Source organism: Carassius carassius, chromosome 23 (genome assembly GCF_963082965.1).
Source record: "Carassius carassius chromosome 23, fCarCar2.1, whole genome shotgun sequence".
Taxonomy (NCBI): Eukaryota; Metazoa; Chordata; class Actinopteri; order Cypriniformes; family Cyprinidae; genus Carassius; species Carassius carassius.
The window spans coordinates 7,935,417-7,948,608 of NC_081777.1; the positions used below are offsets into that span (position 1 = coordinate 7,935,417).

At 37.5% G+C, this 13,192-nt stretch overlaps 1 protein-coding gene across 1 annotated transcript; it reads right to left on the reverse strand.

Moving 5' to 3' along the window:
• Positions 1-5,506: 5,506 nt before the first annotated feature.
• On the reverse strand, positions 5,507-12,483 carry LOC132101876 (sodium- and chloride-dependent GABA transporter 2-like). Its single transcript, XM_059507098.1, has 14 exons — positions 12,300-12,483; positions 12,068-12,202; positions 11,567-11,707; positions 11,385-11,472; positions 11,037-11,169; positions 10,628-10,762; positions 10,433-10,536; positions 10,108-10,232; positions 9,858-9,970; positions 9,280-9,417; positions 6,781-6,883; positions 6,581-6,681; positions 6,246-6,416; positions 5,507-6,115 (listed from the first exon to the last, which is right to left on the reverse strand). The coding sequence occupies exons 1-14, from the start codon at positions 12,436-12,438 to the stop codon at positions 5,975-5,977; spliced, it is 1,767 nt and encodes a 588-aa protein (XP_059363081.1). The 5' UTR covers positions 12,439-12,483; the 3' UTR covers positions 5,507-5,974.
• Between the last annotated feature and the right edge of the window lie 709 nt (positions 12,484-13,192).

The following is a 13,192-nucleotide window of genomic DNA, read 5'->3' on the forward strand; positions in this document are numbered from 1 at the left end:
ACCATTATGCAGACATTCTGTTCACTGCTGTTAGTAACATTATTATTTATCATTTATAAGAAGGTTTCAGATTGAATTCAACTGTATAAAACAAGTTTGAGCTTTTCTGGGATTTTGTCATGCTTAATTGTAATACTTTTCCAACAGCATGCTAAAAATATGCTTCCTATTTGTCTTCTGCTTTTTTAACCCCTGTTGAAAAGTTATTCCTAAAAAGTTAAACTCAGCTTGAGCATTAGTGAATGTTTGCACCTAGAGGTGGCATGAGTCCACCTCTATGCATGATATACTGACCACTGCAACTTCTGATGCTGAACTGTGTATGGAAATTATGAGAAAAGATGGATCTCATAATCATAAAAGGTTCCAAATACTAAAAAGATGTTGGAAAACCAAACAATGTGCAGGACATGTAAGATTTTTCTTCTTCTGAATATAATGGGAAATGAGGGACTAATATTAAACAGTCATTGGCGATCTAGTTAACAACAAACATTAAGAATGAAGCCTTTGGTTTTTAGTTGTAGAATTTTGTCTAGAATGTTTCTGGTCTTGATGAATGCCTTTGTCTCCTATGGCTGGATCAAAGAGGCAATGATAACTATGGTAGCTGATGTATCTTTACTGAAAATATGTTTGTTAAAAGTAAATGAGAAATGAGGCATTTTTGTTTTTAGCCCAGTCTAAAAGACTAGGATTAAAAGCTTCCTCAGCTCGTTAGGCTCCCTTTATCACTGCCCTTTCCTTACAGCCTCAGTGTCTGGTCTACAGTTTGCCTTATTGAACTAAGCCTGACTCCTTATCTTGCTACTTACCTGTGTTTACTCACCCTTAGATGCTCCTTCGCTCCTCTGGATCACCTGCAAAAGACAATCATCTGTTACCATCAGCTAAGAGACCTAAAACCTTGCATCTGCATATTACTCACCTTCTGATCCTTGCTTCTCATTACCCAGCCCCTCTGTCAATAAAACTGCTGTTTTGCATACTTACCTCTGTGTTTCTGGCCTGTTTGCTGACAGTAGTTGGCTAAGTAATTTCAACTTTCATTTTAAGTTTTTATGTTATTTTTAAATGGAATCAAAACCTTCCACACATGCAAGCAATAGATCTACAAATTAACAAAGAATTTAGTCTACAGGCAGTGGGTTTCAGCAATTTCTACCACTGGACACACTAGTAGATAATGATTACTGAGACCTTATTTTGAGCCTGAACAAATGTTTAGACAGATGGAGTGATATTGATAATATGTTCCTAAAACGATTTGTGCTACTGTTTTTTTATTTATTCTAACCTGTTCAAGCATAAGTAATAATTTAAGGCATACAGAGCGCAACGTTCTTATTTCACCAGGGAAATATTAACTAGATTACAGGTGACACTGAAAAAGTTCACACAAGTTTGCTCTATCAGTGAGATGTGTGGGATCTGAGTCAAATTACAAAAATGCATTATTTTGTAAATATATATATATTTATTTCAATTTAAGTTACAACCACAACAATAATAATAATAATACTAACTAATTAAATGATCAGTCCTGTCAAACTTGACTGTGGCAACAGTAGAGTTACAGTTATGCCACAATTCTGTGTGCACAAGATTATATTTGAATTCGGAAAAGGCATTTTGTATGAATATGAACTGGGTTTTGTTGAGAAATGTTGGTTTAACACAAACACACATACACACACACAAATTTATTGAAGAAAAATCAGTTTTGCAATCAAAAATGTTTATCTGAATGTGCACAGACAGATGTTCTTGGAGGTAAACAGACCTGCAGAGTTTAGTCCTGACAAATTCAGTTAAAGGATAGGATAACATGAGTGAAGACTGCAGACATCGAAGCAGCAAAACAGGGTATACAGAGGCTATACACAAATACTGATTGATAGAATACACAAAAAGCCATAGGAAAAAATAAATCATCCATCAATTTTCCAAATCTTTGTCCTATGTAGCTTGCAGGGATGCTGGACAGATAAATGGTTGAAAGTCTCACACCCACACCAGTCTCTTCCTCAAAAACACATTCCTTGCTCCAGCTCTTCTGTGTTCTGAATACCTGTTGCTGGTGAAGGACTGTTTAAAACATGCACTTCCTCCAGCAGTCTTTGTCTGGGCTCATATTACATTACATTTACATTTATTCATTTAGCAGATGCTTTTATCCGAAGCGACTTACAAATGAGGACAATGGAAGCAATCAAAAACAACAAAAAGAGCAATGATATATAAGTGCTATAACAAGCTTAAACACAGTACACGTAGCAAGGGCTTTTAAATAATATAATAAATAAAAAGAAAACAGATAGAATAGAAAAAGAATAGAGCAAGCTAGTGTTAGAGGTCTTTTTTATAATTGTATAATAAATAAAAAGAAAATAGAATACAAAAATATTAGAAAGGTAGGTAGTTTTTTTTTTAAAGAATATAATTAGATTAGTGAGTGCTAACTTTAGAGGGTCAAATAAAGATGGAAGAGATGGGTTTTAAGCTGATTTTTGAAGATGGCTAAGGACTCAGCTCGGATTGAGTTGAGAAGGTCATTCCACCAGGAGGGAACATTTAATTTAAAAGTCCGTAAAAGTGACTTTGTGATATATTTGGACAAACAGACTCTATATCTGTAGTGACTACTTACCTTCTGTTTATTTAACTCAATCTCTTCTGTTTGTCCTATAGAGTCTCTTTTTGCATGCTCCAGTGTTTTTTTTTGTTTGTTTGTTTGTTTTGCGCTTTTCACAATACAAATCATTGCAAAGCAGCTTTACAGAAAATGTATTTCCTATTTTAAAGTTCCTACATTATATTTAGGAGTAGCTTATCAGTGTTGACTATGTCAAGTTGATGTCCATATGGCAGAAATGAACAGTCAAATTCATGCAGTTAGTTAATGACATGTAATCAAAAAGACAGTGAACACTATTAACTGCAATTATTATACTATATATGTTATGATTAAACTTAAAGCAAATTGGTAGTTTTGTTGTTTGAGGGTTGGCATGATCTGAGGTCCTCTGAGGTGTTGGCATCATCACTCTCAGGTCTTCAGTCATTTCAGATCTTCGTAAGAGTTGGGTCCCAACATTTCAGTGTTATTCCCTTTGCCAGTTCCAGTGTTCATTTTCCATTGTGAAATTTCTCTATTTGATAAACACAATCATTAGTGGCAAATATAGTGCACATCATAATAAAGTAACTGTTAAAATTTAACATTTTGTTCTTGCAGAAGTGAAACAGAACGCAATGTACTGGTTTACACATTATGTTCTATGGTAAAAGGCTCTTCCCCTGTAATAATGAATAATAAATAAAAGTGTTATACTGCCACATTTTTGCTCAAACTCTACACATAGGTACTTTTCAATTATATTATTTTTGTACATGTAAATCTGCCTAAAATTCCCCAGTAACAACACATTAGAAGTCAATGTCTGCTAAGGTGGCAACATCTGACCTCAAAAAGGGTGGTTACTCAACAGTGACACACAGCAAGATGGCTTGCACCAGTCTTAATTTATGTCTAACTTATGGCTCACAATGATTTATGCAACAAATGATTGATGGAATCTCTAGAATCAGCAACAATTAGAGGATTCAAGTATGAAAACATAAGTAACATATTGTTGACCTATACCCATATGGAAATGTAATATTTGAAATACTGTATATTGTCATATATCAAGAGTGATATATCCAGTTGTTACCTATAAGGCCATATATCATTTTCTATGTATTCTCTGGGTAAATTAAGTTGAAAGTTTCTAATCCTCAAAGTAATTTGAGACAACCTGGTCTCACAGGATTCCGTGAAATGTCCACGGGCCCTTAACTCAAAATCCGTGAAGCCATCACGGAATTGCCCCAATTTCCGTGACGCGGCCACGGATATAACTCCAATGTAAGTCAATGACTGACCTTCCGTGGTCCACACAAGGATACCCGTTTCAATGATGGAGTACAGAACTCGCTCAACGGACGTGCTTTCTCATTTGTAAACGCAACATTACACGCAAGTATTTGTTTCTTTTCCAACATCAAATGCCATAATGACGTTAACCTGACAGTTATTGTAGTTATTGCAATGTCCTGTCATCATAAAAATTCAGTTTGTTTCAGTTAGCCTAACCAAAGTCCCGTGATGGCACCACGGACCTCAACAACCTGACCTCACTCACTGGATGTTGTAATGTTGCTGGCTTGTTTAGGAACTTATAAGCTTTTCGTCGACTCTGTTGCAATGGCATGTAATTAACTTGACATTTTTTCTATTCACGTCTATTCACAACCTCTTTAAAACCTCTTAAAAACTACTTGGTGCACTTAAATTAATTATTGCAGTATTAATAGAGGTGTAAGCACAGCGTTTGCATATTCCACAAGGATTTCATAGAGGGTCACAATGGATGTGTAATGCACGTGTAAAAGACATCACATAGTGAAGTCCTCTCACAACCGATTCACAACACGGGTAAATATTTAACTACACGTAGCTAAAAGTCAAAGAAACAATTATACATGAAACCCCATAGAACTATAGACATGTACAAACGTATCTGAATGCATTTTTAGGAAATGTTCTATGTTACACATTTCTACCGATTTATGCCGTCCTACCGCGACTATTTTTGGCCGGGCACACGACATCGCCATCGGACCAATGTTTGCTGGGAACCTGATCTCACTCACTGGATGTTGTAATGTTGCTGGCTTGATTAGGAACGTATAAGCTTTATGTCGACTGTGTTTCAATGGCATGTAATTAACTTTACATTTTGTCTTTTCCTGTCATCATATAATCCAGTTTGATGGCGTTTTAAACACATATTGATCGCTTGGTTATAGTCAGAACTAAAATCTGGGTTGTGCAACCACTGCATACATGTGCAAAAAATGTCATTAAGATTATTAGGGCCATATATACATCCATTAACAATTTAGGTATACCACCTTGTAAACCTTTATTAGGAACAGGCTCAAAAGGACTGGAATTTAAGCACCCTGTTCTAATGTAAAGAAATGAGTTTTAGATAACTTATGTGTGAGATCAAAGTGCAGTATAATGAATAAATAATCATAGCCTATGAGTTTTCGTCACATTTTTAGCAAATGTGATTTTATACAACACCTCTTAAAACCTATGGTAAAATGAAAGAAATATATTTAAAATACATTTATTTCATACTAAGTATAGTTCAATTCTATTTACCGACATATCGGTTCATAAGAAGTGTTATATTTTGAACACAACATTCACAAAGACATTTACCGCCACCTGCTGGTAGTTTTAGTTTCATCTTTAGCGCATTATTTCAATTTATATATATATATATAAAAAAAAATCATTAAAGGGGTAGTTCACCAAAAATAAATAATTAAATTCTGTCATCATTTACTCACCTTCATATTGTTTCAAACCTGAGTGATTTAGGCCTACTTTCTTTTGCACAACATAACAGAAGTTATTTTGAAAACTGTTGGTCTCTAAGCTGTTGGTTACCAGTGAATTTCATTGCATGAAAATAAATATATAAACTGAGATGCTTCTCAAATTATCTTCTTTTATGTTCCATACTTTATGTTAGGCCACTCTAGCCTAACAATTTAACACAATAATAGCTTTAAATGATCTTTTGGGGATATTGTCACAGCCAAATTTAGTTAGATTAGGTTTATTAGATTAATAAATCGCAGCCCCCTTTAATACATTAGATTAAAAATGTTAATCAACTGACAGATATGTACTCTAAAAAAATACTTCCTAATGAGATGCAGAAACATTCTTACAATTTTTGTTTTGGTAGTGTGAAACAACTTGTCTGGTTTAGGGATGTCCTCAGACTCTGTGTTGAGCAAATAGGATTACTATTTGTATGCAGAAATGAAGGAATTAAATTTGGGCCTTATTTCTACAGGTTGTTAGTATCCTTCATGACTATTGACAAAATATTGACTACAAAATACATTACTGTCCATTTTCATCTCCATTTATGTTTGCCCTAACTAAATCTTCCATCTCTGCAGTGAAATTAGTTTCTTTCATTTCAGCTCTTTGTTTGGAGGTGAGAGGAAGCTCTGGATCAGGACTACACAGGTGACGCCAACGCTGTCAAACACAGGAAAACAACAGTGAGGTAGTATTAAAACTCGAAAGTGGACTAGACATAATATCTTGGTTAGGTGTGCAGATTAGCATTCACAGTTTCTTGCCTTGTTTATCTTATAAAATGCCTGACCTGTTTCAGACTCCCTTTCCCGGCAAACAGTTGACCCAGCGCCCATCCAGGCACCAGTATGATGGAGGACAGGGCCAGTAACCAGCCTAGCGCATACGCCCAGTCCGGGTACACATACAAGCGGTTAAAAGTGAGGGGCGTGTACTTTACCATAGAACAGAAAAAAGACACCTGAGAATGAACAGAAGAGAAAGAGAAATAGTGAAAAAGGATGCAAAAGAAAAAAACATGGCAAGAACTGAGTTCAACACTATGGTTAAGAAAAGGTTCAGATATTAACAAATATTATAAGTCACAGGACAAAACAGGCCCAATCAGAACGCAGAGACACTCACCACAGATACGAGAGGAGTCAGGTATTTCCAGCACAGCATGAATATGTAGTTGGGTCGTGAGTTTGTCATGTCCTCAATGATGTCAAACATTCTCTCAGCCCCTGTGGTGTGTAGACGACTTAGCTTCACTGGCTTTCCAGAATTGACAATGTATTCTGTTGGCTATATCATGTTATGGTTTCAGCTTGTGTGCAACTTACCAAAAATCCAACCCATGGCCAGAGTCTCAAACACAGACAGGAACAGTACACAGGCTCCATTGCAGGCATAGTAGTCAAACAACTGGAATACATACATCCCCCCCTGCAGGTCACAATACAATATTACAACCAGGGCCAGATTAAGGTATTGTGGTGGTAATAATATAAAACACAAATTAAAGAAATAAAATTGCACAGGCTCTCAGTCTTAAAGCTCTCCATGGGAATTTTGAATCTTAAATTTAAGCTTGATTAAGGTTTTTTTTTTTCATTGGCTTTTATCGTTAGGCTTTTATAAGTTCAGTTTATTATTTTGGTTAGTTAATTAATTAATTGGTTTACTGTTCATTTTAACAGTATGCCTTTATACTGTAGGCTCAGTAAATTTTAGTGTGATAACTCATTTTAGATATATAGATACTTTATTAATTGCATCGGGAAATTCAAATTTTGTTCATTTTACACTCCTCACACTAAACACAGTTCCCCTTCAGGAACTCGAGCTTCGTTTAAATGCTATGGGAATGCCTTCAGCGTGACCACGCTCTGAATCATATGTGTAATCTGACCAATGGATGGGTGAAACGTCACAGGTGGGTGACGTAGAGACCAGGAAGCTATCAAAGTATGTGTGGTGGAACTGCCGACAGCTTTCTATCTTTCAGCAAGCATTCTGTGTGTGTCAGTCGCAGTTATGTCTTATTTAGTGTTGTTTGTCCTGTTATAAGCTCCAGTATGTCAAAGCTTCAGCAAAAAATAAGTATTTGGGCGAGGAAAGCTCTCTTTGAGGAGGGAGCTGATTGTACTTTTCCTGCTCCGCTCTTCACATGAGAGCGGGATCACATGTGATCTTGTGGATGGGTTGGAGATGTAATCTTCCTATCTTGACCCACATTCCCTAGATCTAGCGCTCTCTCTTGAGGTTCAGAAGCCCACGCTGCAGTTTCTTCCTCCTCTGAATGATAGGTCGCTGCTGCAGCTATCTTTCTCCTAGGAGATTGATATTTTTTGTGTAACCAAGCAGCTCGCACACTGCCGAGGCAACGTGTGCATTACATTTTTGTTTTTTATATGAATCTTATCAAACAAGACCATGTTTATTTTATGAAGAATTTTATCTGACAATGAGAAGTTAGATATACAGGGGGATAAAAAATTTCTCGAGTAGAGCATGTGTTTACCTCCCTTCCTCCGATGAGGTTGTGGTGGTTAGTAGGGGCTGCTGGGTGGGAGCCAACCTACTGGGTTCCAGCTCCTCATTCTGGGAGCGTCACTTCTCATACTCCCCAGAATTTAGAGTCAGAATGGCCCTCCCAAGCCGAAAGCAGATCTGCAGACCCTCATTCTTGCTGGATAATCTTTGTCTAGACATCCTGACGCCTAATGTCCAGGAATTCTGAGGGCCGGCCCCCTCTGGGGAAGAGAACTGTACACCCCATTACACGGTGCCCATTTCTCCTCAGTGCCCTCAGGAGGTCAGTCGGCCAACCCTGCCACTCATGGTGCTTCAGAATCCAGTGGTCTCTGGTGAGTGCTTCTCTCAGTTACTGCCCAGAAATGTAGCGGTGCTAAGAACATCGCTACCTCTTCTGAGGTCTCTAGAGCAGCTAGTTTGGCCGTCTCCTGCTAATTTGCCATTTCAGGGCACCAACCTAGCTGCTCTAAATGAACCAGAGGCCAGTCTCAAGAGACTGGTTCCCTTAATAGGTCACCTGGTGGTGTGGGAGCCCTTGCCAAATGTGCCTTATTGGGTCCTACACTGAGCAGGCTCTAATTCTATCAGGCTTTGTCTGTATGCCTTTCCCCTGATGGTTATGTTCCTGGGAGTTTTAGAGAGAGTGCACTGGGACGGGGGGTCCATCTACTACTAGTAGCCCTATTCTTGCCAGGTCAAGTATGGTTTCTCGGACCTGATTTCCCTCTTTGATGGCTCTCCACGGGAGATTCCAGTCAGGAGGGATCTCCTTTCACAAGCAGAGGGCACAATCTTTCACCCCCGCCCGGAGCTGTGGAAGTTGTGGGTGTGGCCTCTGAGGGGGCACCACACATATCTTCCGGTCTCTCAACTGATGTTGTTGAGACCATCCTCCAGTCCAGAGCTCCCTCCACAAGGAAACAGTACATATCGAAGTGAAAGATTTTCATTTCTAGGTGTGGAGACTGCCAGCTCGACCCAGTTGACTGCCCAGTCTGTACAGTGCTGGAATTCCTGAAGGCTCATTTCTCCACAGGGTTGACCCAGTCCACCCTAAAGGTCTACATGGTGGACATTGCAGCCTATGACGCCCCTCTCGGTGGCCAGTCAGTGGGCAGACACTACTTGCTTACACATTTCTATGTCACCCGCCCATGATGTCTTGCCCATGCATTGCTCTGATTACAAATACAGTATTATTCAGAGCGTGTTCACACTGAAGGTGTTCCCATAGCATTTCAATGCAGCATCATTCCCTCAGGGAACCATGGCTACATGCGTAACCTGGAGAAGTTTCTTCTGACCTCCGTAACCATGATGAATTGGCCCAAGAAGCAAGTGAGACAGAAGAGCAGTATGAAGATTTCTCGCCGTCCTTCTCTGCGCAGAATCATGGGGAAGAGGTCAATCACTGACGTTGTGACGGCTTCCATTGAAACAAACTTCAAAGGGAAAGTCATAGGTATGGAACAACATGAGAGTGAGTTAATGATAACAGAATTTTCATTGTTGGGTGAACTATCCCTTCAACACATTGAACGCTGTTGTTCTAACTAACACAAAAAGATCCCTGATGAATTTGGAGCTGCAGTTGTATTTATACTCCACAAGCATGAAGATAACATTTTTGCAGATCATAAACCCTGCTTTTTTCTTTGGTCTAATCTTTTTGGTCAATGCTGTACACTTATTTAATTTTATAACAAAATTATAAATATTCAGTGTAAATATAATTTGAGTTATACATATAAATGTCAAACCTAAATTTTAAACTAGCATTCAGAAAACTAAAATTTAGATTTAACATTTTATATTGTTAAACCAAAATTTGCAGTGCTTTGCATTTCAAGTTGTTAACACTTATTAGTCAGTTTCAGCTCACCTGTGTATCTAGCCCCAGCAAAATAATCATGATGAAGAAACAAACAGCCCAAAACTGAGGAAGAGGCATCATAGCTACAGCCTGTGGATAAGCTATGAATGCTAGTCCTGGCCCTGTCAGAGACAGTTCAAGATCGGATTTTGAGCAATACATATTCTTAGTCATTACTTGAACACAGTCTCTGTTTGCAGAATTTCATTATGCTTTCAGTACTAAATACATCCTGTGTTTTCATGAAATGTTGCATCACCTGATTCTGCCACCTCTGCAATGGGGATGCCCTGCTCTTGGGCCATGAAGCCCAAGACTGAGAACACAGCAAAGCCAGCCACCAAACTTGTGCAACTGTTCAGAATGCAAAGCCACAAGCTGTCCCTGATAGACAGTAAAGTAGTTTATAAAAACACACACAAACAACCTCACTGTCTAGCATATGCTGGTTGAAAATCACTTGCAGTATACATTTCCAGAATTAAATTTTTTCTAATAAAACATAACAAATAGTTAATTTGTTCAGTTGTTTACCCATTTATATTCTCAATCTTTGTCATTTTTATGTACGCATCAATACTAACCTGTAGCAGTTGTTGTTGTATTTATTGTAGCTGGCTAAAACAGTGAGAGTGCCAACAGACACACTGTAGGAAAATAAGATCTGAGCCCCGGCCTCCAACCAAACCTACACACACAGCAATTTCAATATAATAATAGTATAAATGTGTTAGTTACATAAATTACACATTGTGGTATAGGGCAGATGGTGTGGTTACCTGCGGGTCAAAGAGACGGGCTGGTTCAGGGTACAGGTAAAACACAACCCCCTGCAGAGCTCCAGGAAGAGTCAACCCACGAATCAGCAACACAAGCAGCATCACATAAGGAAATGTAGCTGTGAAATACACCACCTACAGGCACAACTGCAATATTAAATTTCTGCCAATATATATATATATATATATATATATATATATATATATATATATATATATATATATATATATATATATATATATATATATATATATATATATTTAATATATATATATAAATTTTTTTAATCGTCCTTCTGCCACACAGGCGAAAGCAATGTGACTAAACACTAATTTCTTACCATTAAATAGAACTAATTGATTTCTTTCAGAAAGGATTACATACAAATAAAGTGAGATTTTTGCACACCTTGCCTGTAGATTTGACTCCTTTCCAGATGCAGAAATAACAAATGACCCACATTGCAATAAGACACAGAAGAATCTCCCAGTTGATCTTACCAATCTCCTCAATACCTCCAGAGAGAGACAGAACTCTGCGTCTGTAATGAGAGAGTCAGAAACATTTTATTTTGATAGTGCACTTTAGACATTCTACTAACTATAAGTAACTTCACGTAACTACGGGCCAACTTCCAGTCATTAGAGTATGAGTAGACTGTCTGCTAAATATCTGCTAAAACTTTATTTTGATGGTCCCCAAACAGACATTGTTCACAGTGTTTTTGCAAAACTCAGTATCACTTTAATTATTTACTCCCAGAACTCAGTAGCAGCAGGTGTTGAATTAATCAGCGTTGTTTGGTTGAGGGTCAAATTCTTTGCAGCAAGATTTACACAGTCATCTAAGAAATAGAAAAAGTGAGAAATAAAGATTTGATATTCAGAAGGTGGCAGCAGATGGGTTTAACATTATGTTTATTTATTCATTTAGATCACCTGTGTTCCAGGTGTTGTCACAGCTGGCCCATGGCAGTTGGGAGCTGAAAGAGAAGATGAGGTAGAAAAGTGCCCAGGCCAAAATGACGATGTAATACATGCAGCTGTACAAAAGAATCAGTTGTCCTCCATAGCCAATACCTGACAAAAGCAAAAAGATCCAATGACTAGAAGTGAATCAAAACAAGAATTAAAGGATGATTTACCCAGTTTGAATGAATGCTGGTTTCTTTTACACTGCATGCACTTTGAGTTTTGTGTCTTTCTTTTGATTATTTATTAAACCAGATGGTTTCTTTCACGAATGTTTTTCTACTGAACATATATTCATATCTTTTATTTAAGAAAGAAAAAGGGAAAAGGAAATAGTTGATATAAAGAAAAATTGACATTTCCGCATTTGAGTATAACTGCATGGTGTTTCAATGCAAAAATATTAACAAAATGTAATTAAACACTTTTTACAGATATCTAATAAATGGATGTTTTTATGACTCTCACCCTCAGCTAATGGACAGAGCCGATGCCAACAAGTAATGCCCCCTTCCTGTGTGTACTGTCCCATAGCTGTCTCTAGCAGGAACAGAGGGACCCCACAGGTAACCACAAACACCAGGTAGGGTATCAGGAACGCCCCTGAGAACACACCAGTGCAAAAAAACATTTAAATATCACTGACATAATGCTAAGGGAGTAAGTGTATTCTATATTTAGGTTGCAGCTGGTTTCTTACCTCCTCCATACTTGTAGCAGAGGTAAGGAAACCTCCACACGTTACCCAGTCCAATCACATTCCCTGCCACAGCCAGAAGATACTCTGCTTTACTGCCCCAGTACCCTCTCTCCTCTATTTGTCCATCTATTCTGTCCATTCCATTCAGTTTTTACACGTTTCCATTGATGTCAAGGCTGCACTAATTCTGCAGTGGAGGTTGATGTACTGCATTCTGACTAGTTTTCTGGTTAACATTCCTTTATACAAATGTGTCAAGCTATACATTGACAGAGCCTCCCCAGCTGAACTGAAAACCACAGTTACATTATTTAAGAAACAGAAAAGACAGCTAGGCAAAATCAATAAATAATGTAAAATGATTGGTTTTAAAACAAGTCTCCAGTCTAGGAAGACAATGCAGTAAATATGAGCTTCCAATTAATATTAAACCAAGAAAAACATTTAACTGTTGTTAACTGTTTTGTTTTGGTCATGTACAACTTGGACAATTTTTGGGTTGGTTCAGTTCATGGCCCAAAACTCCTTACAGGACTTTCCACTTAATTGTACTAAAATTCATATATAACCATGTTTTAAATAAAATATTAAACAAGCAAAAATAAATAAATAAATAAATAAATAAATAAATAAATAAATAAATAAATATATTTCCTTAGTTTATGTGGTGAAGAAGAATGGATCTTGGTCTTTTCTCCTTTCAAATCCACTTTGAAACTCTATCATACTCTCGATTTTGCTTGTAATTTAAAGTAGTCAAACCACAGTCAAGCTACTATTCAGGTAGTTTGCTATGTGTTTAACAATGCCTGTTCATACAGGGGCACACGAACAGTAGTCATTTTTGGATATCTCTCTTATCTGAACCATTAATTTCAGTTCCTCGAAGGAAC